We start from the raw sequence: 25,369 nt of genomic DNA on the forward strand, positions 1-25,369 counted from the left end.
CTGTCGAGCGCGCGTAACACAGCGTGACTGGCCGTGGCCATCTCCAGGCCTTGCTTCACCTTCCTCGTGACAACAGCCACCCGGACGGACCCGCGTCACCGCGAGCCCGCGGAGGGCGGAGCCTGCACCCAGCCTCGGGAAGTCTGCCCACCCCGGCCCGTGCCCAGATGAGGCGCGCTCGGGCCTGCGTTCCCGCGGCAACGCCAATCCGCAGCCGCCGGGCCGGGACCGAGCCGGCCTGCACCCGCCGCGGGGCCCGAGCGACCGCCGCCGCGCGCCATGCTCCGCGGCCCGCGCCGCCGCCTGCCGCCCGCGCCGCGCCTCCTGCTGCCGCTGCTGCTGCTGCTCCTGCTCCTCCCGGGCGCGCCGGCGCAGCCCGACCCCGGCCCCGCGCGGCCGAGGGAGCAGCCGGGCGAGGCGCGCTCGGGACCGGCCTGGCCGGCCTTCCGCGGCCTGCGGGAGCGGCTGCGGGCGGCCGGTGCCCTCTCGCGGCGGTACTGGGCGCTCTTCAGCTGCCGCGTGTGGCCCGAGGACTGTGAGCACGACGAGACGCCCGCGGGGCCCCTGGGTAAGACGCGGCGGCCCGGCCCGCGCGCGCCGCTGCGGGGAAGTGGGGCACGGCTGTCAAGGCGGTGATTTTTGTTTTGTTTTTGCTTTTGCTGGGTATATTCAAGTTGACTCTGGACAAAATAATTTAGAGGCCCTTGGGGTTGGCTGTAATCAGATGATTTGGGACCCCCAAGCAGATAGGAAGCTGATCATCACCAGCTACAGTTTGTCTCCCTGCTAGACAGCAAACTCCCTGCAGGCAGGGTCTGGGTTTCCCACACCTCCGTGCTTAAGGTATACAGTCTGAGCATATTCAGCCTTTGCTGGGGCTGCGTCTTTGGCAAGGCCATCTACTCAGAGCCGGAGGTACCCACCCACTCCTGCCCGTTCCCTGGCAAGGCGCGGGATGGCCCAGTGGGGGGCAGTGAGCTGTAGCTCTGCAGGCAGGACGAAGGACCGAAGAACCGCTCCGCTATGTTGCAGGGAGGCAGTGCTGGGCTCCCCCTGGCTCTGTCCCCTGCTCACAGCGCCTCCTTTTCCAGGCTGGGACCTTCCCCTGCTGGGCCAGCAGTACCTGGATATCCTGACCGCGTGGTACTGCAGCTTCCAGGACTGCTGCGGCGGCGGGGACTGCAGGATCTCCAACAACTTCACAGGTTGGGCTTTGGAAGCTCTAAGGGGCTGGAGATCTGTGGGGAGGGAGTTCAGGGCAAGTAGCTACGGCGCAAGGGACCTTTAATCACCCTGCTGCAACTGGCAGCACACCTCCCTGTCTCCACCCTGACTCCCAGTAGCTTCTACCAGCGGACCCTGCACCCTCATGGCTGATAGGCAGGCAGGCCTAGCGGAGGACTCTGTGCACACCAGCCACCCTTAGCAGATGTTCGCTGGATTGAATTAAAATGAATAAAATGAGGGTATCTCTGTAAAATATTTAGGAGGTCCTGAAACTTCCAAGTGAGAGCAACCTTTTGCGCCTGGGGTGGGAGTCCTCTTCCAGACAGGACTCTGCTAACCATTCTGGGGTGTCTTTAGGACTTTTAGAAAGAGTGATTCCATTCTCTCCCTAAGTTCAATCTTGATTTCTCAAACTCTTCAGAAAAAAGCCCTTTAAATCCCTTATACAGGGTCTGCCCAGTGGCTTCTTGTTCTGAAGCCAAACAGAGTGGATCACACCTCAAAGATGTTCCAAGGTCTCTTGGCCATTGCGGAGACTGGGAGGGGACCACACCGTGTGCACCTGTTACCATGGCCTCTTTTCCTGTCCCTAGGCCTAGAGTCAGACCTGAGTGTACGACTGCACGGCCAGCATCTGGCCCAGGAGCTGGTTCTGAGAGCAGTGAGGGGCTACTTAGAGCTGCCCCAGCCAGACAAGGCCCTGGCCCTGTCATTCCATGGCTGGTCAGGCACAGGCAAGAACTTTGTGGCACAGATGCTGGCGGAGAACCTGTACCAGGATGGGCTAAGGAGTGACTGTGTGCAGATGTTCATCGCTACGTTCCACTTTCCTCACCCCAAGTACATGGACCTGTACAAGGTGAGGCTTCAAGAGCCCTAGGAGCAGGTGTCTGTGTTGGGAGGGAGGCCTGGAAATCAGTCTTTCCTTGCAATGAGGTGGGCCCTTCAGGAGCCTGGGGTATAGGTGTTGGGGGACAGGTGGCCATTTCAACAGAGTCCATAACACAAAGATACCTCCATTCGACATGGATAGGGCCCTGAACATATGGAGGAAAGACTGATGTTCAAACCTAACTCACCCTGAGCTTTCTCCTTAACATCCATACATGAGAGTCCAGACACTGAGCTTAAACAGAGAATTCATGTGTTTATTTTGTTACAGAAGTAGTGGAAATGTTACAGGAAATGTGGAACAAGAAAAGCAAAAACTTTATCATAATCTCCCCCCACAGACCCATCTGCAGTTAGGGTTTTGGTGCACTTCCTTCAAGCCTTTCTCTGATGCTGTTTTACGTCACTGTGATATATTGGACAAAAAATTATATGTCCTTTTTTTTTTAAAGAGGCATATCATATCCTAAGTGATTTTTCCATATCTCCCAAGAACTAGTCATTACAGGCCAGCAGGCAGGTGGACAAAATTTGTCGTTGCTGCTCTGCCTTTTGGGGCTTCCGCCTGTCAGATAACGTAGTGTGTAAAATAAGCCAGGCAAGGACCAAAAGCCCAGGACAGCGTGACAGAGATGTCTGCGTGCGTCTTTGCCTTCAGCTCCAGTATTTGGAGTGTGCTAACCTGGAAAGATGATGCAAGCCTTTGAGGACAGAGATTGCTTGGGTTGCTTGGCAGTTTCAGTGCAGCCCGGACTGTCCTGAGGGCAGGTGGCTGGTTAGCCTGGCCTTCCCAGAAAGACCAGCTGGCTTTTCACTGTGGCATCAGCTTCCCTGCTGTGAAAACAGACATGTATGCACAGTCTTCTCACCTGCACATTCTTTCTCTCTCACACACACATAGGTAACAGGGGGCTGGTGTCAAAATCCAGGGAGGCTAGAGGTGGACAGTGAGTGTGGTCTCGGCCAACGCTCCCCACCTCGGGGCAGGAGCTGGCCCTGTTCTCCTACTGAACCCTGCAGAGCAGCATCTTTTCTGAGGGCTTACCCAGAGTGGGGAGCCCCAGTTGGGAGTTGGTCAGGTCCCAGACAGGTCCTCCCCAGGCCCCCCTGAGAGCTCAGCCCAGGCTGGGTACCTGTGGGTACTGTGCTCCTGGGAGTTCAGTGTCTGTGGTCAGCTTGGGCACTTGTGCCTGTCTCTGCCCCCACTCCCATTTTAGAGCCTGGCTCCTCTCCCTGGGGAGGGTGAGTGGGCTGTTAGCTCTGGGGTGGGACCTCATCCTGGAGGGCAGGGAGCAGGGCTGGCAGGCCCTCTTCCTCTCTGCAAGCTGGCTCCACCTATTTGGTGTCCAGACCTCAGGGTGCCGAAGCAGCACCTGGGAAGCTTTATCCACTGCAGAGGCCTTGGGGAGAGCACCGCCTGTGGGGCCCTCCGGCCTGAGGTGGGTGTGTGCCTCCCACTGCTCCCCCAGGTCCCAGTAGCTCCCTGTATTCTGCACAGGAGCGGCTGACAGGCCAGATAAGAAAGACGCAAGAGAGCTGCCACCAGACCCTGTTCATTTTCGATGAGGCCGAGAAGCTGCACCCGGGGCTGCTGGAGGCCATCAGACTAAACCTGAAATGCCAGGCCCCGGAGGACCACAGGTCCGAGTCCCCGAGAAGCATCTTTCTGTTTCTCAGGTGAGTCTGAGGAACAATAGACAGGAGGGCTGGGCGAGGGGAAGAAGACCCCTCCGTCGAGGTGCTGCATCCCCCAGGCTTTGGAACTGTGTCCTGGTGCAGGAGCTGCCGGGCAAGGGCTGCCCTGCTCTCCTAGGCTACAGACGTTTACCACAAGGGAAGCAGCACAAACTCATGTAGAGAAAACAAAAGCCTATCTGCTCCCGTGGTAGCAGGGCCTACCTTAGGTCTTTCTGCTGCAGCCCTGATTCATTAGGGATATTGGTCTGTAATTTTCTTTTTTTATAGTGTCTTTGTCTGGTTTTGGTATCAGGGAGATGCTGGCTTTGTAGAATGAATTTGGAAGCTTTCCTTCCTCTTCAGTTTTTGGAATAGTTTGAGGAGTAGTAATAACTCTTCTTTGAAAGTTTAATAGGATTCTGGGAGGCCATCTGGTCCTGGACTTTTGCTTGGTGGGAGGTGCAATGAATGTGTTTAACTCCTTTCAGGTTCCTGGACTGATTTCAACGTGTGTATGTGAGAGGCGGAGGGGGGTCTTCCCACACACACGACACTAAACAATTCTTGAACACCAGCAGAGTTTCCGAGAACTCAAAACAATTCTGATGCTATCTGTCTGTAGATAACACCAGATTCCACAGGTGTTATCTACTGTAGGCTCCGTCCTACAAGTCCGTCCTCCATCCCCTACTCCAGACGGCGTTCACAAGCCCCAGGCAGTTAACCTGTGTTACTTTATGAATTTCAGTGCTCCTTTGTTGGGTGTGTAGACATTCACAATTATTTTATCTTCTTTTGGATTGAGCCCTTAATCATTACATAAAGCTCCTCTTTGTCTCTTGTTAGTCTTTGTTTTAAAGTCTATCTTCTCTGATGTCAGTACTGCAACTCCAGATGTTTTTTTCATTTCTATTTGCATATAATATCTTTTTATTTTCTTTTAGCTTCAGTCTATTTGCGTCTTTAGGTCTGAAGTGAGTCTCTTAAAAGCAGCATATAGCTGGGGGGTTTTATCCATTCAGTCACCTTATGTCTTTTGATTGGAGCATTTAGTCCATTTACATTTAATTATTGATAGGTATGTGCTTATTGCTTTTTTGTTAAATGTTTTCTCATTGTTTTTGTAGTTCTTTGATTCGTTCTTCTTTTGCTGTCTTTCCTCATGCATGATGACTTTCTTTAGTGTTATGGTCAATTCCTTTCTATTTTTTAGGTATCTTTTATACGTTTTTGGTTTGTGGTTACCATGGGTTTATATATGACATCTTACATGTATATAGCAATATGTTAATGGTCACTTTAGTTCAAATGCATTCTAAGAGCACTTCATTTTTTACTCTCTCTCCACATTTTAATATGATGTCCTCTTTTACACCTTTTTCTTGATTCTCTTAACTACGTTTTGGAAGTGGTTGGTTTTACTAATTTCTTTTAACTTTCACACTAGCTTTTAAGTAATCTTCTATCTTTGTTATGTTTGCTTTTACCTGTGAAATTTTTTTCTTTTTGTAATTTTCTTGCTTCTAGTTATGGCCCTTTCTTTTCCTCTTAAAAAAGTCCCTTTAACATTTCTTGTAAAGCTGGTTTAGTGGTGGTGAACTCCTTTAACTTGTGTTTATCTGGGAAGCTCTTTATGTCTTCTTCAATTCTGAATGATATCCTTGCCAGGTAAAGTATTCTTGGTTGGAGGTTTTTTTTTTTTTTTCCTTTCAGCACTTTTAATATATTACACCACTCCCTCTAGCCTGTAGAGTTTCTGCTGAAAATTAGCTGATAGCCTTATGGAGTTTCCCTTGTAACATAACTCTTTCGCTTTTCTCTCACTGCTTTTCAGATTCTTTGTCTTTGGTCTTTGACATTTTCATTATTACGTGTCTTGGTGTGAACCTCCTTCACTTCATTTTGTCTGAGGCTCTCTGTGCTTTCTGGACCTGGATGTCTGTGTCCTTTCCAGATCAGAAGCTTTCAGCTATTATTTCTTCAGATCAAGTTTCCACTCCTTTCTCTCTCTCTTCTCCTTTTGGGACGTCTATAATGCAAATGTTTGGATAATTTATACTGTCCCAGACCTCCCTTAACCTACCCTCATTTCTTTTACTTTTCTTTCTGCTGTTGAGCTTGAGTGCCTTCCATTTCTCTGTCTTCCAAATCACTGATCCATTCATCTGCACCCTCTAATCACTTGCTGTTAACATTGATATTAACATCTGTTGATTCCATCTAGTTTATTTTTCATTTCATTTAGTGTATTCTTCATCTCTGATCTGTTCTTTTTTATATTTCTTTCTCTTTGTTGATGTCCTCCCTGAGTTCATCCATTCTTCTCTCAAGTCCAGTGAGCATTTTTACAGCCATTACTTGGAACTCTTTGTCAGGTGGATTTCTTAACTCTGTTTCATTTAGTTCTTTTTCTGAAGTTTTGTCTTGGTCTTTTGTTTCAAGCATATTCCTCTGTCTCCTCATTTTGTTCGACTTGTTTTAAGTGAAAAGCTTGCCACCTGTGTTGAGATTTGCAACCCTGCCAGGTAGCACTCATCAGTTAATCACTGCACCATATTCCCTGTTTGTTCAACTGTGTGCCCCAGGCTCTGGAAATGTCTTTACAAAAAGTGAGTTTAGAAATCAACTTATCCAACCATCTTTTTATGAAGGCTCCAACTGGAAAAGTCCTGCTTAAGTTCTGTTAGAAGTCAGGTTTGGGTCCCTGTTGGCCCAACTTGAGTGCTTCACAAGCATCTTCTTGCACTCAGTGGAAACCACACCAGTTGCTCACTCCCCCTCACCTCCTGCAGGCCAATACATGCTTGCTAGGGGATTTTCCCCACCTTGGGGTATACTCTGTGAAGGTAGAGAAGGAGGGGGCCTGGTTTTTTATCCAGGCTTACAGAATATGAAGGAGTGAGCCATGGAGGGCCGATCTTGTTTTGTGACAGGCCACAAGACCAGATGGGATTTCGGTGTGTTGATGGGAAGTCCTTCCTGGTCTGTGAGCAGGGCTCGTAGGGCACTACAGTACATGGTGAAGGAGGGCAAGGGGGGCCCTCCCAAGGTGATTTTAAGAGAAAAGTAGATTTTCTGATACAATTTGATCAGAATCAGGATGAAAGCCAATAAATTCTTCAAATTAACTCTCCTCACCAGGCTTTATATTATGTACCACCTTCTGAAGCAGTCCAGAGGCACAGATCTCTTCCTGCTGTAGTGAATTAGGTGGAGGGTCTAAAAGGCAGAGGAGGCCAAATAAGAAATCACCTTGGTTCCTTAAGGCTTCTCTGTCTAAACCCTTTCAGGTGGTGGAAGCAGGGGTTAGGGGTCCAGAGGACCCTCTGAACAATTCCTGCAACTTGAGTCCTTCCCCCTGAGTGGAAGGAAGCCTGGTGGTAGGCTCACTCAGGACTCTGTCTTGCAGGTGCAGGAATCCTTTGACCCTGAGCATGGCACCTTCCCGTTCCTCTGCCTAGTTGCTCCTCTTCCTGTGGCTGGTTCTGCCTTGTGCCCACAGCTGACCTTTCCCCAGCTTGGACCACAGTGCTTGGGCACTGACTTTCCCACCCAGTTCTCAGCTTGGAAAACCCTCACCCTCTTCTTTGCCAGCATTTCCTAATGTGTCCCAGTTGATCCTTCTTTCTCCAGGCAGACATTTGCCTTAGTAGTATTTTGGTCATTGACCCACCAGCCCTGCCCTTTCTCCCAGTGACCTGACCTCTGAGGCCACGTGGCCACCAGTGAATGAACAGATGGCTGGGATGCAGACAGAGCCTGGGGAGAGAGCCACCCGGGGAAAAGCTGCCATGTGGGCCTACAGTAGGTGAAGATGACGGCCCTCCAGGAGCCTCTGAGCCCCCTGGGAGGAGGACGCATACCCCTGACAGGGACACAGGGATGTGGGCTCTGGTGCCGACCAGCCAGGCTGACATGCTGGCTCAGCACTGCCCCTGCCCCGGGCATCCAGAAAGCAGTTGGTTTTAGGCTGGTGAGATCACCTGAAGTTAGTCAGGTATAGATCTTTCTCAACTTATGATGTGTCACATCCTAATAAACCCATCGTATGTAGAAAATATTAAGTCAACAATGCATTGAATACACCTAACCTACCAAACATCATGAGTTAGCTGGGCCTACTTTAAACCCTCAGAACACTTAGCTAGGCAATGGCAGCTGGGTAGAATCATCTGACACAGAGCCAGGTTTTTAACAAAGCATTGACTATCTCATGGAATTGAATAAATTCTGTACTGAAAATGAAAAACAGTGGTTCTGTGGGTACAGTATGGCTGCAAGTGTGTCAGGTGCTCACCCCTGTGATGGCGTGGCTGATTGGGAGCTGTGACTCGCTGCTGCCCAGCATCAGGGGAGAGGATGGTGCTGCGCATCGATAGCCCAGGAAAAGGTTCAGATGCAAAGTATGGCTTCCACTGAATGCACATTGCTTTCACACCACTGAAAAATCTAAGACCATCATAAGTGGGGGCCCATCTGTGTCCTAATGTTGTGGGTTTGAGTCTCTGGGTTGGATTTATTTTTTTATTATTATTTATTTTTTTAATTTTTAATCTTATTTATTTATTTATTTGTTTGTTTTTATTTTGGTATCATTAACCTACAGTTACATGAGGAACATTGTTTACTATAGACTCGCCCATTCACCAAGTATTTTTTAATTTTGTTATCATTAATCTACAATTACATGAGCAACATTATGTTTACTAGACACCCCCCATCAAGTCCCCACCACATACCCCACTACAGTCACTGTCCATCAGCATAGTAAGATGCTATAGAATCACTACTTGTCTTCTCTGTTGTACAGCCCTCCCTGTGCCACCCCACTACATTATGTGTGCTAATCGTAATGCCTCTTTTTCCCCCTTATCCCTCCCTTCTCACCCATCCTCCCCAGTCCCTTTCCCTTTGGTAACTGTTAGTCCATTCTTTGGTTCTGTGAGTCTGCTGCTGTTTTGTTCCTTCAGTTTTTCTTTGTTCTTATACTCCACAGATGAGTGAAATCATTTGGTACTTGTCTTTTTCTGCCTGGCTTATTTCACTGAGCATAATACCCTCTAGCTCCATTCACATTGTTGCACATGGTAGGATTTGTTTTCTTTTTATGGCTGAATAATATTCCATTGTGTATATGTACCACATCTTCTTTATCCATTCATCTACTGATAGACACTTAGATTGCTTCCATTTCTTGACTGTTGTAAATTATGCTGCGATAAACACATGCCTTTTTGAAACTGGACTCCTGCATTTGTAGGGTAAATTCCTAGAGGTGGAATTCCTGGGTCAAATGGTATTTCTATTTTGAGTTTTTTGAGGAACCTACATACTGCTTTCCACAATGGTTGAACTAATTTACATTCCCACTAGCAGCGTAGGAGGGTTCCCCTTTCTCCACAACCTCGCCAACATTTGTTGCTGTTTGTCTTTTGGATGGTGGCCATCCTTACTGGTATGAGGTGATATTGTGGTTTTAATTTGTATTTCTCTAATGATTGGTGATGTGGAGCATCTTTTCATGTGCCTGTTGGCCATCTGAATTTCTTCTTTGGAGAAGTGTCTGTTCAGATCCTCTGCCTATTTTTTAATTGGATTATTTGCTTTTTGTTTGTTGACATGTGTGAGCTCTTTGTATGTTTTAGATGTCAACCCTTCATCAGATATGTCATTTACGAATATATTCTCCCATATTGTAGGATGTCTTTTGGTTCTATTAATGATGTCTTTTGCTGTACAGAAGCTTTTCAGCTTGATATAGTCCCACTTGTTCATTTTTGCTTTTATTTCCCTTGCCTGGGGAGATATGTTCATGAAGAAGTTGCTCATGTTTATGTCCAAGAGACTTTTGCCTGTTTTTTTCTAAGAGTTTTGTGGTTGCATGACTTACATTCAGGTCTTTGATCCATTTCAAATTTACTTTTGTGTATGGGGTTAGACAATGATCCAGTTTCATTCTTACATGTAGCTGTCCAGTTTTGCCAACACCAGCTGTTGAAGAGGCTGTCATTTCCCCATTGCATATCCATGGCCCCTTTATCATATATTAATTTACCATATATGTTTGGGTTAATATGTGGGCTCTCTATTCTGTTCCAATGGTTCATGGGTCTGTTCCTGTGCCAAATTGTCTTGATTACTGTGGCTTTGTAGTAGAGCTTGAAGTTGGGAGGCAAGATACCCCTGATTTATTCTTCCTTCTCAGGATTGCTTTGGCTATTTGGGGTCTTTTGTGGTTCCATATGAATTTTAGAACTATTTGTTCCAGTTCGTTGAAGAATGCTGTTGGTATTTTGATAGGCATTGCATTGAATCTGTAGATTGCTTTAGGCAGGATGGCCATTTTTTTTTTGGTATCATTAATCTACAGTTACATGAAGAACACTGTGTTTACTAGGTTCCCCCCTTCACCAAGTTCCCCCCACAAACCCCATTACAGTCACTGTCCATCAGCGTAGTAAGATGCTGCAGAATCCCTACTTGTCTTCTCTGTGTTGGCCAGCCCTCCCTGTGCCCTCCCCCACTACACATGCTAATTGTAATGCCCTCTTTCTTTTTCCTTGCCCTTATCCCTCCCTTCCCACCCATCCTCCTCAGTCCCTTTCCCTTTGGCAACTGTTAGTCCATTCTTGGGTACTGTGATAGGATGGCCATTTTGACAATATTAATTCTTCCTAGCTAAGAGCATGGGATGAGTTTCCATTTGTTAGTGGCCTCTTTAATTTCTCTGAAGAGTGTCTTGTACTTTTCAGTGTATGGGTCTTTCACTTCCTTGGTTAGGTTTATTCCTAGGTATTTTATTCTTTTTGATGCAATTGTGAATGGAATTGTTTTTCTGATTTCTCTTTCTGCTAGTTCATCATTAGTGTATAGGAAAGCAAGAGATTTCTGTGTATTAATTTTGTATCCTGCAACTTTGCTGAATTCAGATATCAGTTCTAGTAGTTTTGGAGTGGAGTCTTTAGGGTTTTTTATGTACAATATCATGTCATCTGCAAATAGTGACAGTTTGACTTCTTTACCAATCTTTCTTTTGTCTGATTGCTGTGGCTAGGACCTCCAGTACTATGTTGAATAACAGTGGGAAGAGTGGGCATCCCCGTCTTGTTCCCAATCTTAGGTGAAAAGCTTTCAGCTTCTCACTGTTAAGTATAATGTTGGCTGTGGGTTTGTCATATATGGCCTTTATTATGTTGAGGTACTTGCCCTCTATATCCATTTTATTGAGAGTTTTTATCATGAATGGATGTTGAATTTTATCAAATGCTTTTTCAGCATCTATGGAGATGATCATGTGGTTTTTGTCCTTCTTTTTGTTGATGTGGTGGATGATGTTGATGGATTTTCAAATGTTGTACCATCCTCGCATCCCTGAGATGAATCCCACTTGGTCATGGTGTATGATCCTCTTGACGTATTTTTGAATTTGGTTTGCTAATATTTTGTTGAGTATTTTTGCATCTGTGTTCATCAGGGATATTGGTCTGTAATTTTCTTTTTTCTTGTGGGGTCTTTGCCTGGTTTTGGTATTAGAGTTATGCTGGTTTCATAGAATGAGTTTGAAAGTATTCCCTCCTCTTCTATTTTTTGGAAAACTTTAAGGAGAATGGGTATTATGTCTTCCCTGTATGTCTGATAAAATTCCGAGGTAAATCCATCTGGCCCGGGGGTTTTGTTCTTTGGTAGTTTTTTGATTACCGCTTCAATTTCGTTGCTGGTAATTGGTCTGTTTAGATTTTCTGTTTCTTCCTTGGTCAGTCTTGGAAGGTTGTATTTTTCTAGGAAGTTGTCCATTTCTTCTAGGTTTTCCAGCTTGTTAGCATATAGATTTTCATAGTATTCTCTAATAATTCTTTGTATTTCTGTGCAGTCCATCATGATTTTTCCTCTCTCATTTCTGATTCTGTTCATGTATGTAGATTCTCTTTTTCTCTTAATAAGTCTGGCTAGGGATTTATGTGTTTTGTTTATTTTCTCCAAAAAACCAGCTCTTGGTTTCACTGATTTTTTTTCTATTTTTTATTCTTCTCAATTTTATTTATTTCTTCTCTGATCTTTATTATATCCCTCCTTCTGCTGACTTTGGGCCTCATTTGTTCTTCTTTTTCCAGTTTCAATAACTGACTTTATAGACTATTCATTTGGGATTGTTCTTCCTTCTTTAAATAGGCCTGGATTGCTATATACTTTCCTCTAAAAACTGCCTTCGCTGCATCCCACAGAAGTTGGTGTTTTGTGCTGTTGTTGTCATTTGTCTCCATATATTGTTTGATCTCTGTTTTACTTTGGTCGTTGATCCATTGATTATCTAGGAGCATGTTGTTCAGCCTCCATGTATTTGTGAGCTTTTTTGTTTTCTTTGTACAATTTATTTCTAGTTTTATACCTTTGTGGTCTGAGAAGTTGGGTGGTAGAATTTCAATCTTTTTGAATTTATTGAGGCTCTTTTTGTGGCCTAGTATGCGGTCTATTCTGGAAAATGTTCTCTGTGCACTTGAGAAGAATGTGTATCCTGCTGCTTTTGGGTGTAGAGTTCTGTAGATGTCTGTTAGGTCCATCTGTTCTAGTGTGTTGCTCAGTGCCTCTCTGTCCTTATTTAATTTCTGTCTGGTGGATCTGTCCTTTGGAGTGAGTGGTGTGTTGAAGTCTCCTAGAATGAATGCATTGCATTCTATTTCCTCCTTTAATTCTGTTAGTATTTGTTTCATATATGCTGGTGCTCCTGTGTTGGGTACATAGATATTTACAATGGTTATATCCTCTTGTTTGACTGAGCCCTTTATCATTATGTAATGTCCTTCTTTATCTCTTGTTACTTTCTTTGTTTTGAAGTCTATTTTGTCTGATACTAGTACTGCGACACCTGCTTTTTTCTCCCTATTGTTTGCATGAAATATCTTTTTCCATCCCTTGACTTTTAGTCTGTGTGTCTTTGGGTTTGAGGTCTCTTGTAAGCAGCATATAGAAGGGCCTTGCTTTTTTATCCATTCTATTACTCTGTCTTTTCATTGGTGCATTCAGTCTATTTACATTTAGTGTGATTATCAATCATATGTACTTATTGCCATTGCAGGCTTTGGATTCGTGGTTACCGAAGGTTCAAGGGTAGCTTCTTTACTATCTAGCTGTCTAACTTAACTCGCTCATTAAGCTATTATAAGCAGTCTGATGATTCTTTATTTCTCTCTCTTCTTATTCCTCCTCCTCCATTCTTTATATGTTAGGTGTTTTATTCTGTACTCTTTTGTGTTTCCTTTGATGGCTTTTGTGGACAGTTGATTTTATTTTTTGCCTATAGTTAGTATTTGGTTGGTCTGCTTTCTTTGCTGTGTTTTTATTTTCTCTGGTGACATCTATTTAGCCTTAGGAGCGCTTCCATCTTGAGCAGTTCCTTTAAAATATCCTGTAGAGGTGGTTTGTGGGAGGCAGATTCCCTCAACTTTTGCTTGTCTGGGAATTGTTTAATCCCTCCTTCAAATTTAAATGATAATCGTGCTGGATACAGTAGTCTTGGTTCAAGGCCCTTCTGTTTCATTGCATTAAATATATCATGCCATTCTCTTCTGGCCTGTAGGGTTTCTGTTGAGAAGTCTGATGATAGCCTGATGGGTTTTCTTTTGTAGGTGATCTTTTTTCTCTCTCTGGCTGCCTTTAATACTCTGTCCTTGTCTTTGATCTTTGCCACTTTAATTACTGTATGTCTTGGTGTTGTCCTCCTTGGGTCCTTTGTGTTGGGAGAGCTGTGGGCTTCCATGGTCTGAGAGACTATTTCCTTCCCCAGCTTGGGGAAGTTTTCATCAATTTATTATTTATTCAGAGACACTTTCTATCCCTTTTCCTCTCTCTTCTTCTTCTGGCACCCCTATAGTGCAAATATTGTTCCATTTGGATTGGTCACACAATTCTCTTAATATTCTTTCATTCCTAAAGATGCTTTTATCTCTGTCTGCCTCAGCTTCTCTGTATTCGTGCTCTCTGATTTCTAGTCCATTAGCAGTCTCTTGCACCTCATCCAGTCTGCTCTTAAGACCTTCTATTGATTGTTTCATTTCTGTTATCTCCCTCCAGACTTCATCCTTTAGCTCCTGCATATTTCTCTGCAGGTCCATCAGCATGGTTATGACTTTCATTTTGAATTCTTTTTCAGGAAGATTGGTGATATATATCTCACCAGGTCCTCTCTCTGGGGTTGTCTGAGTGATTTTTTTTTTAATTGAAGGGTAGTTTACACACAGTATTACATTAGTTTCAGGTGTACAACACAGTGATTCAACATTTATATACATGATAATTCTAGGTACCAGCTATCACCATACCAAGTTGTTACAATATTTTGACTATATTCCTTATGCTATACATTACATCCCGGTTACTTATTTATTTTACAATTGGAAGTGTGTGTGTATATATATATATATTTTTGTGTGTGTGTGTGAGGGCATCTCTCATATTTATTGATCAAATGGTTGTTGACAACAATAAAATTCTCTATAGGGGGGTCAATGCTCAATGCACAATCATTAATACACCCCAAGCCTAATTTTCGTCAGTCTCCAATCTTTTGAAGCTTAACGAACAAGTTCTTACATGGAATACAAATTCTTACATAGTGAATAAGTTACATGGTGAACATTACAGGGGCAGTCATCACAGAAGCTTTCGGTTTTGCTCATGCATTATGAACTATAAACAGTTCAAATATGAATATTCATTTGATTTTTATACTTGATTTATATGTGGATACCACATTTCTCTCTTTACTATTATTATTTTTAATAAAATGCTGAAGTGGTAGGTAGATACAAGATAAAGGTAGAAAACATAGTTTAGTGTTGTAAGAGAGCAGATGTAGATGATCAGGTGTGTGCCTGTAGACTATGTGTTAATCCAAGCTAGACAAGGGCAATAAAACATCCACGAATGCAGAAGATTTCTCTCAGACTGGGGTGGGGAGGAGGTTCTAAGTCTCACCTCTGTTGATCCCCATTTTCTCACCTGATGGCCCCCCTGTGACTGTGCCTGTCTTAGGTTGTTCCTCCCTTGAGGAATCTTACCCGTCTCTGGCTAACCAGTCATCTTCCAGGGCCATACAGGGAAATGTAAAGTTGATCAGTGAGAGAGAAGCCTTATTGTTTGAAAAGGTTAGCTTTTTACTTCTTTGCATATTTATGCCCTGTGGCTTCTATGCCCAGTATTTGTCTTGAGGTTTCTTTACACCTTGGAAGAATTATGATACTCGGTAAATTCAATATATGGCACGAATTCTATTTAAGGGTTGTAATTAGGAAGGAAGAAGAAAAGCTATAGAAGTAGCAGGTGGAAGAAAACCTGGGGAGATTGATTATTTCTTTGACATACCTTCTTGTAGAGTAACTTCAGCATGTATAGTTTTTAAACTACTAAGTAAATTGTGCACACGCATTAACATAGTAGGAGTACATTACGTAACCAAAGCATACCTGTAATTACCAGCCATCTCCAGTGAAACCAAGAAAACCAGTTAGGCACCTTAGGCATTTGTGAAAACTTATCTATGATATGGTGGATAATGTCCAACTGAACTTGAACAGTCTGAGAGAATTCAGATAAATTAAAACAACCCATTCCTGGGGACTGTTCACATCCCATATGTTCTTTTAACAGTAAATAGTCTGTAGTTGTAAGATTTTGGAGTGCTACAATTTGCACTTCTCCTAATTCTTGGTTGAGTTCCAACAGTATAGATCCAGTCAAATTTGTTGTTTTACTGTATGCACAGGCCAGCTTAGATATCTCCCTCATTATTCCCATGGCAAGTCCAGGAACTGGTGGGATGAGTGCATCTACACCTGTAGCAGTGCGTGGATCTTTGTTGGGGTTTTTTTGATGATCATCTTCTGGCATGAGTCCTCCTGAGAGTGCTGATGTTGAAAGTTCTTTTTCATATCGTATCTTAGTTCATTTTCGGGGTAGCCCAATTAGGCTTTGATCCTCTGTATAAACACAAACAGACCCTTTGCCTACACTTTTATATGCCCTTTATATCATTGTGTAGAGCTCATTGGAGGTCACCACACAGGAACTGCTTTTTTTTTTCTTTTTAACATTAATCTACACTTATATGACGAATACTTTGTTTACTAGGCTCACCCCTATACCATGTCCCCCCTATATACCCCTTTACAGTAACTGTCCATCAGCGTAGCAAAATGTTGCAGAATCACTACTTTTCTTCTCTGTGTTGTACAGCCCTCCCCTTTCTCCCACCCCCTATGGATGCTAATCTTAATACCCCCCTTTTTATACCCCCCCCTTATCCCTCCCTTCCCACCTGTCCTCCCCAGTCCCTTTCCCTTTGGTAACTATTAGTCCATTCTTGGGTTCTGTGCTTCTGCTGCTGTTTTGTTCCTTCAGTTTTCTTTTGTTCTTATACTCCACACATGAGTGAAATCATTTGGTACTTGTCTCTCTCTGTCTGGCTTATTTCACTGAGCATAATACCCTCTAGCTCCATCCATGTTGTTGCGAATGGAAGGATTTGATTTTTTCTTATGGCTGAATAGTATTCCATTGTGTATATGTACCACATCTTCTTTATCCATTCATCTACTGGTGGACATTTAGGTTGCTTCCATATCTTGGCTATTGTAAATAGTGCTGCGATAAACATAGGGGTGCATTGGTCTTTCTCATACTTGATTGCTGCATTCTTAGGGTAAATTCCTAGGAGTGCAATTCCTGGATCAAATGGTATGTTTGTTTTGAGTATTTCTGTGGGGTCTGTCGTGATTTTTCCTTTCTCATTTCTGATACTATTGATTTGTGTTGACTCTCTTTTCCTCTTAATAAGTCTGGCTAGAGGCTTATCTATTTTGTTTATTTTCTCGAAGAACCAGCTCTTGGTTTCATTGATTTTTGCTATTGTTTTATTCTTCTCAATTTTATTTATTTCTTCTCTGATCTTTATTATGTCCCTCCTTCTGCTGACCTTAGGCCTCATCTGTTCTTCTTTTTCCAATTTCGATAATTGTTACATTAGACCATTCATTTGGGATTGCCCTTCCTTTTTTAAATATGCTTGGATTGCTATATACTTTCCTCTTAAGACTGCTTTTGCTGTGTCCCACAGAAGTTGAGGCTTAGTGTTGTTGTTGTTGTTTGTTTCCATATATCGCTGGATCTCCATTTTGATTTGGTCATTGATCCATTGATTATTTACGAGCGTGTTGTTTAGCCTCCGTGTGTTTGTGAGCCTTTTTGCTTTCTTTGTACAGTTTATTTCTAATTTTATGCCTTTGTGGTCTGAAAAGTTGGTTGGTAGGATTTCAATCTTTTGGAATTTTCTGAGGCTCTTTTTGTGTCCTAGTATGTGGTCTATTCTGGAGAATGTTCCATGTGCACTTGAGAAGAATGTGTATCCTGTTGCTTTTAGATGTAGAGTTCTGTAGATGTCTATTAGGTCCATCTGTTCTAATGTGTTGTTCAGTGCCTCTGTGTTCGTACTTATTTTCTGTCTGGTGGGTCTGTCCTTTGGCGTGAGTGGTGTGTTGAAGTCTCCTATAATGAATGCATTGCATTCTATTTCCTCCTTTAGTTCTGTTAGTATTTGTTTCACATATGTTGGTGCTCCTGTATTGGGTGCATATATATTTATAATGGTTATATCCTCTTGTTGGACTGAGCCCTTTATCATTATATAATGTCCTTCTTTGTCTTTTGTTACTTTCTTTATTTTGAAGTCTGTTTTGTCTGATACCAGAATTGCAACACCTGCTTTCTTCTCTTTGTTGTTTGCATGAAATATGTTTTTCCATCCCTTGAGTTTAAGTCTGTGCGCGTCTTTGGGTTTGAGGTGAGTCTTTTGTAAGCAGCATATGGATGGATCTTGCTTTTTTATCCATTCTATTACTCTGTGTCTTTTGATTGGTGCATTCAGTCCATTTACATTTAGGGTGATTATTGAAAGGTATGAATTTATTGCCATTGCAGGCTTTAAGTTTGTGGTTACCAAAGGTTCAAGGTTAGCTTCTTTACTATCTTACTGTCTAACTTAACTCGCTTGTTGAGCTATTATAAATGCGGTCTGATGATTCTTTATTTCTCTCCCTTCTTATTCCTCCTCCTCCCTTCTTCATATGTTGGGTGTTTTGTTCTGTGCTCTTTTTAGGAGTGCTCCCATCTAGAGCAGTCCCTGTAGGATGCCCTGTAGAAGTGGATTGTGGGAGGCAAATTCCCTCAATTTTTGTTTGTCTGGGAATTGTTTAATCCCTCCTTCATATTTAAATGATATTCGTGCTGGATATAGTAGTCTTGGTTCGAGGCCCTTCTGTTTCATTGCATTAAGTATATCATGCCATTCTCTTCTGGCCTGTAGGGTTTCTGTTGAGAAGTCTGATGATAGCCTGATGGGTTTTCCTTTGTAGGTGACCTTTTTTTTCTCTCTGGCTGCCTTTAATATTTTTTCCTTGTCTTTAATCTTTGCCATTTTAATTATTATGTGTCTTGGTGTTGCCCTCCTTGGATCCCTTGTCATGGGAGTTCTGTGTACCTCTGTGGTCTGAGAGGCCATTTCTTCCCCTAGTTTGGGGAAGTTTTCGGCAATTATTTCTTCAAAGATATTTTCTATCCCTTTTTCTGTCTCTTCTCCTTCTGCTATTCCAATGATGCATATATTATTCCTTTTTGATTGGTCTCTCAGCTCTCTTAAAATTCTTTCATTCCTGGAGATCCTTTTATCTCTCTCTGCATCAGCTTCTCTGCGTTCCTGTTCTCTGTTTGTTAGTCCATTAATGGTCTCTTGCATCTCTTCCATTCTGTTTTGAAGTCCTTCCAGAGCTTGTTTTATTTCTGTGTTCTCTTTCCTTAGTTCTTGCATATTTCTCTGCAAGTCCATCAGCATGGTTATGACTTTTGTTTTGAATTCTTTTTCAGGAAGACTGGTTAAATCTATCTCCCCAGATTCCTTCTCAGGGGAAGATGTAGCAGATGCCGAAGCTGTCTGGGTTAGTCTTGTCTGGATCATATTTTTTTGCCTTTTCATGTTGACAGGTGCTATTGACTGTCGGCTGGGAGGGCCAAACTTTTCACTTGCTACTGGCCTTTCTTTACTGGGACAACTGCGACCCCTAGTGGCTTGTGTTGGGTAATTGCGAGTAGGCTGGGTCTTTGTGTCTTGCCTGGCCGATATGGATGGATCTCCCTTTCTGTGGGCGGGGTTTGTCTTAGGCTGTTTCTCTGCTTTCGCAGCGCCCGGAGGGGTAATGGACGGGGGGGGGGGGGGGGGGGGGCTGTTTGGCTGTTAACCTCCGTGAGGGGTCTGAGGGCAAAAGTTAGTGCGGGGGTTAGTGCGCCCGGTTTTCCCTGTAATTTCCTGCCACTGGGTTGTGACCTGTGTTGTTTCTGTCCAGCTGTTAAATCCCTGTCCCTTTAAGACTTTCAAAAAGCCCCCGCTTTTCTTTGTCACAGGGGCATCAGCTTCGGCACCCGCTCAGAGGTCTTGCTGCCCTATTTCATTAGTTACCAGCCCTCTATACGCATGCACTGTGTCTGTGCTCTGGCCCGGATGGCTGAGGCTGGGTGTTCAGCAGTCCTGGGCTCCGTCTCCGTCCCGCTCTGCCTGCTCTTCTCCCGCCGGGAGCTGGGGGGAGGGGCGCTCGGCTCCCGCGGGGCCGGGGCTTGTATCTTACCCCCTTCGCGAGGCGCTGGGTTCTCGCTAGTGTAGTTGTATTCTGTCTGTTGTCCTGTGTCTTCTGGCCTCTCTTTTAGGATTAGTTGTATTTGTTGTATTTTCAAAAATATATATGTTTTTGGGAGGAGATTCCCACTGTCCTACTCATGCCGCCATGTTGGCTCCGCCCCCCTCTGAAAGATGTCTTGAGTGATTTTTGACTGGACCAGATTCTTCTGCCTTTTCGTGGTGATAGAAGTGGTTGCAGGCAGGTGGTATGTGCGTCAGCTGGGAGAACAAACTCTGGGATAATCTCCTGAGCTGCCATGGGTGGGGCAGCCTTGGGATTGCCTAGGGCACTGAGGAGGATCACGAAGTGCAGGGTGTGTTCTCCTGTGAGAATGGCGCCCCTTCGTGCCTTCCAGACCTTGTTCTGGCTTCCTCTGTCTGTGCCGGGCAGCTGCGCACTTGGAGGAGACTGTGTGGTTGCTGTGGGAGGGGCTGTTCTCCGGCTGCTCCATAGCTGTGGCGGGTCAGCTGGTTTGCTTGCAGCACTGGCCAGGGGGAATGAACGGCCGGCTGCTTATTGCCGTGAGGGGCTTCAGGGCTGCATTACCCCTCATGGGGTTAGGGTGCCTGAAGTTCCTTAAGATTCCCAGCCTGCTGGGCTGAGTGTGCTGGGATGATTTTGTCCATCTGTTAAGCCCTTGTCCCTTTAAACTTTTAAAAAGCGCCCGCTTTTCTTTTGTCCCAGGGGAGCCAGCTGTGGGTACCTGTTCGCAGTCTCCATCTCAGATTTTACTTTTCTGTTTCTCTAAATCCAGTACACCATGCGCTGTGTGTCTGTCCTCCCAGTGCAGATCACCAGGGCTGGTTATTTAGCAGTCCTGTGCTTCCACTCCCTCCCCACTCTGAGTCTTTTCCTCCCGCCTGTGAGCTGGTGTGAGGGGAGTGCTCGGGTCCTGCCGGGTCGTGGCTTTGTATGTGAGATGCTCAGTTCTCACAGTTATGGATGTTGCCTGGCTGTTGTACTGTATCTTCTGGTCTCTCTTTTAGGGATAGTTGTATTTGTTGTATTTTCAAGAATATATATGGTTTAGGGAGGAGATTTCTGCCGCCTTACTCACGCCGCCATCTTGAGCCCCTTCCAGATTTGATTTCTACAGTGATCTCGTGTGTGGTGAGGACTTGTGTGTGTGTGTGAAAGAAAAGCACAGCTGATTCGCCTGCTGATGTAAACAAGTCACACTAGCGTAAGGCCAGCAGTTTAATCTTGAACCTGCCATTTAAAGTAAGGTCTAGTGACTTCACTGACCTGCCCTGTGGTGGCAGAAGGGACGAGGTGCAGTTGAAGCAGGGAGTGTCATGTGCAGGCAGGAGTGCCCAACCCTCAGAGCCCATTCTTCATCTGGGTTGGAGGAATCTGGGGGCCCACGGGCTGGGTACCAGAAAACTGACAGTGACCATTTCACCCACTTCTACCAAGTGTAGAAGGCTCCAGGAATGGGGTTGTGGGGCAGGATGGGGAATGGAACATACAACTCTGTCCTCTTCTCAAGCTATAAAGTGAAGATGGTAATTAAGCCTGTTCTCACTGGGCTGTCATCAGGAGAATAAAGAATTTGAAAAATTAAAAGAACTATATGAATGTAAATTGTTCATTGATTCAAAGGCTGTGTAGCCCAGAACATAGAAAATACTTGTAGGACTGTTTGTTGATTGACCGTTGAATCTAAGGGGACCTAAGGAAGACATTTAAATTGGTTCATTTCTCTCATTTTACAGATAATGAGACTAAGGTTCACAGAGATTCATGATTATTTTATATCCATTCCTTAGGAAAGACCCGGCAGTTAGGGTTGGGATTTGTTATCAGCGCTGTGGAGAGGCCTTTGAGTCTCCTGCCTTTGGAGGCTTGGGGCTGGTGAGATTCCATGTCGGCCTATCCCAGAGCCAGTGGAAAAGACAAGCCTCTGGAGATGCCTTCTGTCCCTCGGGCCCCTCAGAGCTCCCAGTCAGCTGGTGACGCGGGAGGATGTGGAAGGGAATTGAGGTGCTCCAGGAAGGCAACATCTGTCTAACCGTGTAATGCTGGTGCCAGAGGAATAGGGGTGGGGGCAGTGAATAGAGAGGGGCCCAGGTTATGTTTTAGTGGGCAAGATAGAGCCTGTAACTCGGGGGAAGAGAGACATTGGCTGTGCAAAACGGGAGGAAAAATCCAGAAGGGAGGTGGAGATAGTGTAGACGAAAGTGCAGAGACATCCATTTACTTAATAAACATTTGTTGAGCACCCGGTGTGCATTAAGCACTGTGCAAGGCCTCGGGGTCACATAAATAAATAGGCTAAGCTGCTCTCAGGAGAGTATCAGGTGGCTTTCAGGGTGGAAACGGGAAGGCACCCGAGCCCGTGCTCCGAGGCTGAGGGAGTGAACTCTGCCTGTCTCCCTGTTGCCCTGGAGGCCTGCCCCCCAGCCATGCTCGTGTATTCCTGCCTTTGCCTTCTGTGAGGAATGCCAGGGGTGGCAGCCCTTTGGCGCTGGGGAGGTCTTGCCTCAGCTGATGGAACTGGGGCCCCTTGCACGTGCACGGATGACCTGCCCAGCTGGCCTTCCTGCAGGGGAGGGGCAAGCGTCCCTCCTCACAGGTGTCAGGGAAAATCTGGCTCAGCAGCTCCTCCCTGCCAGGCTCTCCAGCTGGGCACTTGTGGCCACTGGCAAAACCTGGCCTATGGGAAGGAGGCAAGAGATCACTTGGCTGGACGTTTGGCAGGCACGTGGCAGGGAGGGGCACGCTCAGCCTTCCTCCCCGTCGCAGGAGGAGGCAGGGGGAGACCCACTCCGCTCCTCGGTGTCCCAGAGCTTTGCCTGGAGCCTGGCACACGGGACACACCCAGATGCTGTGCAGACGAAGGAGTTAAACATTAAATGTGTCTCAGAGAGCTGATCCGAGGCTCCGTGAAGAGAGATGGGAGATTGGATCGGCGCTCCTGCTGGATTTACACCTGCCTCCCGCTTCCTTCACTTACCTCACACTCCCTACTTTGTGGGCCTGAGGAAGAAGCAGGAGCAGAGCTGGGCTGGTTCAAGGAGCTGGCAGAGGGCCCAGGAGGCTGCAGCCACCTTAGGGGAGATGAGTGCGGTGGGTAAGAGACATACACGCGGGGCTGGGGACGGCAGGGGAGGAAATGCCAGCCCCAGGTCTCCGCCGCCGCCCTCCCAGCTCCCTGTTGGCGGCTCTGAGTCGCTCTCCTTGCCCTTTTCTCCCTCCTCTCTCCAAGCCCGTCCTCTCTCCTGTGCTTCAGGCTCGTCATTCCAGTTGCCTAATGACATCACAGCCCCTACAGAGGTCACAGGCGAGTGCACAACACTGAAAAGTGTAACTCCACACTCCCACCTCCACCCGTCTGCTTAGGGGGTGGGGTTCAGCTCAAGGCAAATGCGTTTTCCTTGATGACCTCCTTTCGCTTACTTCTTACATCTGTCAGACACAGAGTTCTGTCCATTGTGCCTCCTAAAATGATTCTTACATCCCTTTCTCTTTCCTTCATCACTTCTAAACATGAACTTTTGCAAACAGCTCCCTGACTTGATTTCTGCAAGCATCCCATGCCTCTTCCATCCAACCTTTGTGGCCTCAGGATGATCTTCGGATATAAAGCTGATCGGGTCACCCCACCACCCTACACTTCCAAGTTCAAAACCCTTCGATAGTTCTCCATGGTCCATGAGCTGAAGTCCATGTGTGTGGCAGCCAATGGCGTCTCCGTGCTAGCCTTGGCCTACCATCCATGGCTAGGCTCCTCCACTCCCTCCCGAAGCCCACAAGCCCCCTCAAGTCACCCGTGCCCGGTGACTTCCATACAGAAGACCAGGGAAAGACCCACAGCCCCCACCTCCAGGCTCCCTCACCTAGCACAACCTCAGTGTGTGTCAGGAGGGAGTAAGCCAGGGAGGTGGGTGGCCGAGCAGGACAGTGTCTTTTCTGTACAGACCCTTGGGTTGTGACAGATCTCCTGGGGGAGGCCCAGGCCCCTCGACCTCCATTCTTCCAGGCACCAGTGCAGTAGCTTCAGGGGTCAAGTTATCCCTTGGAAGCTAAATATGAAAATAATGTGATCTGATAACAGGCTCCCCATCTCTTTCAGTAACCTTGGGGGCAATATCATCAACAAGGTGGTCCTGAACCTGCTTAAGGCTGGATGGTCCCGGGAAGACATTGCAATGGAGCACTTGGAGTCCAGCCTGCAGGCTGAGATTGTGGAATCCTCAGGTAAGTGCTGGCCGTGTGGACAGTCCGCCTGTGGTGAGAGCGCAGCTGGGGTACTGTCTGTGTGCTGGACTGTGTGCTTAGAAGGCAGGCGGGGCACTCAGAACCACAGAAGGTGCACCATTCAGTCACCTCATTGTCAACTTCAGGTGAGCACAAGAGGAGGGCCAAGAAAGCCAAACTCCTTCTCTGAATATGCAAACTGAGAGAAGTTTGTCCCAGCCCTGGAAAGACACGCAGTGGTCTGGGAAGCCTGTGGACTCTGAGAGTCTCTGCAGGAACCCTCGAGCAACCCAGCCTGTGACAAGAGGCAGACCTCTACCCTGTGCTTCCTGCCATCAAATCAAACTAAACCTGGCACTCACAGCCCTGCTCTCCCGCTGCCCTGCGGCTCACGTCCATGGCTAACCATGTGCTCTTTCCCTAAAGGGACAAACAGCTGCAGAGTTCTTGCCGTAAACGTCAGTCAGCCCTCCTGGAGTTGGCGTACAAGATCAAACCTTGCCCAGGCCTTAGTATCAGGGACATCTTAAAACTCCAGTTGGGTTCAGCCCCAGGTGAGACTCCCCTGTAACTTTGGTCTCCATTTCAGACGGTGCCTTTGGCCACAGCCATCTGGTCAAGGAAAACCTGATTGACTTCTTTATCCCCTTCCTGCCACTGGAGTACCGTCACGTGAGGCTGTGCGCGCGCGATGCTTTCCTGAGCCAGGAGCTCCCGTATACGGAGGCGGCACTGGATGAAGTCGCCAAGATGGTGGTGTATGTTCCCAAGGAGGAACAACTCTTTTCTTCTCAGGGATGCAAATCTATTTCCCAAAGGATTAAATATTTCCTGCCTTAAGGGCTCCATGAAAACCTCCTGAAGCCACCTGTCTTCCAGTAACGGGACTCAGGGCCTGTCAGCACACCGTCCGGGCCTGTAAGAAGCTGGGCGTGGGGCAGGCTGGCACCCAACAGTCACTAACATGCAGTGGTGTGTAGAAGGAAGACCTTAAGTCAGAAGCACAACCAATTCTTAAAATCAACTAAAGTGACTTAAAAGTGCCTTAAAGAGCCACATTCCAAAATGTGGGCCCAGTCGTTGAGAAAGCCATGTGGGAATAAACAAATCCCCAGGGCTTATTAGTGCCTCAGCCCGTGCCTGCAGATGCCTAGACTCGAGCATGGGACCTGAGGCTGTAGGGTCCTCGGTGACAGAAGGGAAAAGGGAGGCTTTGCTTACATGGGGCATCTGGGTGGGTTAGCTTTCCAGGTGTTACTCCCAGAGGGAAGCTGAGCAGCTTTTCTCTGTGAGCCAGATCAGCAAAGAGCATCAGACTGAAGGAAAAAGTACACAGAATTATTTTTTTAAATCACGTCATTGTAAGCTAAGACTTACTCTGTTATGAAGATTAAAAGTGTAAGTCAGGGACCTTGACATGACCATGCCATATATAAAGATTAAAATTTTGTATTTTTCTAAAACCCTTTGCCTCCTTTTCTACTGAGCCTGGCTAATCATGCTCATTCAGCCACGTTCCCGATGCCAGGATCCTGATGAGCACTGGTGGGGCTGGGTGCGTGGGCCCTCTGAGCAGACTGGGTTATTGCTCCGTCTGCCAAATGCAGTTTGCTTTGGGACGACAAAGGTTACATCAACTTCTTACCAAAGAGCTTCCT

General features: G+C 46.0%; 1 protein-coding gene across 1 annotated transcript; it reads left to right on the forward strand.

The window, feature by feature from the left end:
- The first annotated feature begins 97 nt into the window (after window positions 1-97).
- On the forward strand, window positions 98-25,174 carry TOR3A (torsin family 3 member A). The gene is made up of 6 exons (XM_036916783.2): window positions 98-568; window positions 1,092-1,205; window positions 1,821-2,086; window positions 3,617-3,795; window positions 23,587-23,711; window positions 24,301-25,174. The coding sequence occupies exons 1-6, from the start codon at window positions 280-282 to the stop codon at window positions 24,549-24,551; spliced, it is 1,224 nt and encodes a 407-aa protein (XP_036772678.2). The 5' UTR covers window positions 98-279; the 3' UTR covers window positions 24,552-25,174.
- The last annotated feature ends 195 nt before the right edge of the window (window positions 25,175-25,369 follow it).

Source organism: Manis pentadactyla, chromosome 9, assembly GCF_030020395.1.
Source record: "Manis pentadactyla isolate mManPen7 chromosome 9, mManPen7.hap1, whole genome shotgun sequence".
Taxonomy (NCBI): Eukaryota; Metazoa; Chordata; class Mammalia; order Pholidota; family Manidae; genus Manis; species Manis pentadactyla.